This window comes from Grammomys surdaster, unplaced genomic scaffold (genome assembly GCF_004785775.1).
Source record: "Grammomys surdaster isolate TR1022 unplaced genomic scaffold, NIH_TR_1.0 125672, whole genome shotgun sequence".
NCBI lineage: Eukaryota > Metazoa > Chordata > Mammalia > Rodentia > Muridae > Grammomys > Grammomys surdaster.
In genome coordinates, this window is record NW_021620509.1 from 232744 (window position 1) to 236446 (window position 3703).

General features: G+C 45.1%; 1 protein-coding gene across 3 annotated transcripts in view; it reads right to left on the reverse strand.

The window, feature by feature from the left end:
- The window catches only part of Arhgap30 (Rho GTPase activating protein 30), a 21373-nt gene that overhangs the window by 6508 nt on the left and 11162 nt on the right, over nt 1-3703 (reverse strand). For all 3 annotated transcript variants that reach the window (XM_028787757.1, XM_028787758.1, XM_028787756.1), the window contains exons 3-5: nt 2564-2708; nt 955-1037; nt 693-800 (exon numbers count right to left, since the gene is read on the reverse strand). In XM_028787757.1, the coding sequence (XP_028643590.1) occupies nt 693-800; nt 955-1037; nt 2564-2708 (336 nt within the window). The remainder of the gene's footprint in view (nt 1-692; nt 801-954; nt 1038-2563; nt 2709-3703) is intronic.

Genomic DNA, 3703 nt, shown 5'->3' on the forward strand with positions numbered 1-3703 from the left:
TATATATATATATATATATATATATATATATATATATATATATATATGGCAGAATCTCATTATATTACTGTGGCCTGGGACTCTCTGTGTACACCAAGCTGGCCTTGAACTCACAAAGATCCACCTGCCTCTGTCTCCTGAGTGCTAGTGTTAAAGTCATGTTACAAAATGACTTTGAAATACCCTATGCTCTCCCTTCCTTGTCCTTACCTCCAGTTCTACCTCTAAAGCCACGTGTATGATTCAAGCTCAATTGTCACTCCCCCCAGGAAAGTTATTAGACACCCGCAAATAACATCTACTTTCCTTTCACACTTTTTGCACTGTAGCACAGAAGGCAGGCTATGAGAATTGCTAATTAATAATGCTTTGTGCCATACTAATTCTACAGGCCAGTTCTTGAATAGATTGCAAGGATGTTTGCTCAACAAATGGTTGGCAAAGACCAACATTCTAATCCCTGAACTCCACAACACAGTGTAAGGAAACAGAGACCTTGCTCTTAACTTTACTTGGTCTCAAAGAAGGCCCAAGTTAGTGGACTTTATACTAGCTACTACTGAACTTTCCTGTCTTGATGGGTTTATGAGACACTTCAAACTCTTCTCCAGTGCACCCACACAACCACATCCATCTGGGTACATCTTGCTACAACAAGGTAAGCCTCTCAGAAGCTTCATACATGCACCCACCTCAGCAGGTTGGGGGCCCACACAATCGCCAAGTTGCGAGCATGCATGTTGGTTTGGGCACTAAATGAGGCCATGTGGACCAAATGGCGCATAAGGAACTCCAGTGTCCTGCAGGAAGCAAGAAAAGGATCATCTAAAATATACTCTGAGCAGGGTTTGGGCTGAGACTTGAAAGTTGGGAGAGACAAGCAAGGCTTGGGCTGTAGATAGAGTGAGGGGATGAGGAGACGCTCTGGAGTACTGGGGGTGGAGCCTCACACACCTGTAGTTTTGGATAGGGAGTTCTTGAAGCACTTCTAAGATCTTGACCAAACGTTCTGGCTCTAGCTGCACAGCCACTGCCTCCTAATTGAGAACAAAGGGGTTATGTTTGTTTGTTTTGTTTTCTTTAAAGGTTTATTTATTTTACTTATGAGTACACTGTAGCTGTCTTCAGACACACCAGAAGAGGGCATCGAATCTCATTACAGATGGTTGTGAGCCATCATGTGGTTGCTGGGATTTGAACTCAGGACCTCTGGAAGAGCAGTCAGTGCTCTTAACCACTGAGCCATCTCTCCAGCCCGTTTGTTTTGTTTTTATATATTCACCATTGCTCTCTTCAGACACACCAGAAGAAGGCATCAGACCCCATTGCAGACAGTTGTGAGCCACCATGTAGTTGCTGGGAATTGAACTCAGGATGTCTGGAAGAGCACTTAGTGCTCTTAACCAGAGTCATCTCTCCAGCCCCGGGAACAAAGATATAAGTAGGAGACATTGACTCAGATTTGACACCTGTGCTTCTCAGAGCTCCAAATTAAACTCTGTGCTATATTCCACAATGGTCCCACCTAGATCTTCAAGGCACCATAAAGTAGTAAAGTAAAAACACCTTTGGGTGAGTATGGTAACATATGCCTATGACCCCAGCACTCTAGAGGTAGATGCAGAAGCCAGAAAACAAGGGCATGGTAGAGTGCTTGTCTTGCATGCCCAAGACCATTGGTTTGATCCCCAGAACCACAGAAAGAAAGCTTAGGACCTCCAGGACCACAGATGACTGCAGGGTCTTATGTATACACTTAATAGTCTCTCTTATGACTTTGAACTCCTCACTATCATTGCCTGCCTCAGCATCTGCTTTGGTACAGTTCTGGAACTAGACTACAGAGCTGTTTAAAGGTATCTAGGGAGGTGACCCGTCTAGGCTAGGCTGAACTGACTGAGCAGGATGGAGTTGCTATTCAGAGACTTCGAATTGTTGTGCTCGATAAAATGCAAGCCCTTTTGGCAAGTAGATAAGAGTCTGCTATGTTGCCCAGCCTGGGCTCAAACTCTATGCAATCCTTCTGCCTCAACTCCCCAAGTAGCCAGAACTTTATTTTAAAAATATTACTGAAATCAGGATACCATTTTTGCTGTACATCTTCTCCTCCAAATCTGTTTAACAGCTTTACAGTTGATGGAGGGACATTCCTGAAAATGTGGGGAAACTCTGGTCCAGGTGCTTTCCAAGGCCTCTTGGCTCTGACAACCTGCCCTTTATCTCCCAAGTCTTACCACTGTGCTGTGTATGGTGTGCAGGAGTTCCGGGAAATACACCAATAGGGAGAAAATGAAAATGAGAGGAACTAGGAGATTTGGGGAACAGGGACCTGCTTCCCAGACATGCTTTACCATCGCTCACTATCACTAGTGTTGGAGCACCACACTACTAATACATACCCAGAATTCCAATGGGCTTTTGCATCATCAGCTTCAACCTATAAAGGCATTTCCAAGATAGCCATTCCACTAGGACTGTGGCTGCCATGGGGCACACTTGGGATATCAAAATTGAAGTGGTTGCCCTTGAACCCTATCTTCCACCCTTCTGCCTTTCAACTCACAGCAAATTTGTCATAGAGGCGGTAAGTGAGGAGGGGATCTGGTAGCTCTCTGAAGTAGGCCTTGCACAAGGAGGAGACGCAGTGGATGTCCTGGAGGTAAACGTCCCGCCGCAGGTCTGGCTTCTTCTCAGCCTCAAACTCCTGCCTGGGGAGGTACAGGATGCTCAGGAGTAGTAAAGGTCAGACAGAGGATATGTAGGGAGAAGCAGGAGCTATAGAGGTCAGACAGGGTCGTGGTATAATATCTGTGAAACTTGAAAGGGAGAATGTTGGATTGTACATATATATATATATATGTATATACATTATATATATTAAAACTGGCATATTTACATATATTTCCTATGTGTGTCAACAAATATTAGGAATTGCATATGTGGATATGTAGACGTAAATATAAGAATGGGTGTAAGTCCAAAGGCAGACGCAGATGTGGACGACAGGAAGTGATGCTGACAGGAGCCTGACATAGCTGTCTCCTCAGAGGTCTGCCAGAGTCTGTCATACTCAGAGGCGGATGCTCACAGCTAACCAGTGAACTGATCATGGGGTTCCCGATGGAGGAGTTAGACTGAAGACTGAAGGAGCTGAAAGGTTTGCGACCCCATGAGGAGAGCAACAATACCAACCAACCAGAGACCAGAGCCCCCAGGGTCTAAACCACCAGCCTGGGAGCACTTAGGGAGGGACCCATGGCTCCAGCTGCATATGCAAGGGAGGATGATCCTGTCAGGTATAGGTGGGAGAGGAGATCCTTGGTCACAGTGTGGGGGGGAATTAGAGGGTGAGGAGGTAGGAGTGGGGGGGTAGGTGGGGTACATCCTCATAGAAGCAGGAGGAGGGGGGATAGGATAGGGGGGTCCTGGGCGGGAGGGGGGAAAATGGGGTAAGGGGATAACATCTAAAATGTAAATAAAATATTCAAAAAAAGAAAAAAAGAATGGGTGTAAGTAGTAGGTAGGTGGATCTGTGTGTGACCAACCAGGGATGGATACATGATTAGCAACAAAGGGGTATGTAGGAATCAGTAGACACGGGAAAGAACGTAAACATGTCTTTCCTTTCTCTTTCTTCCTTTCTTCCTTTTTTCTTCCTTTCTTCCTCTCTCTCTTTCTTTCTTTTTTTTTTTTTTTTTTTTTT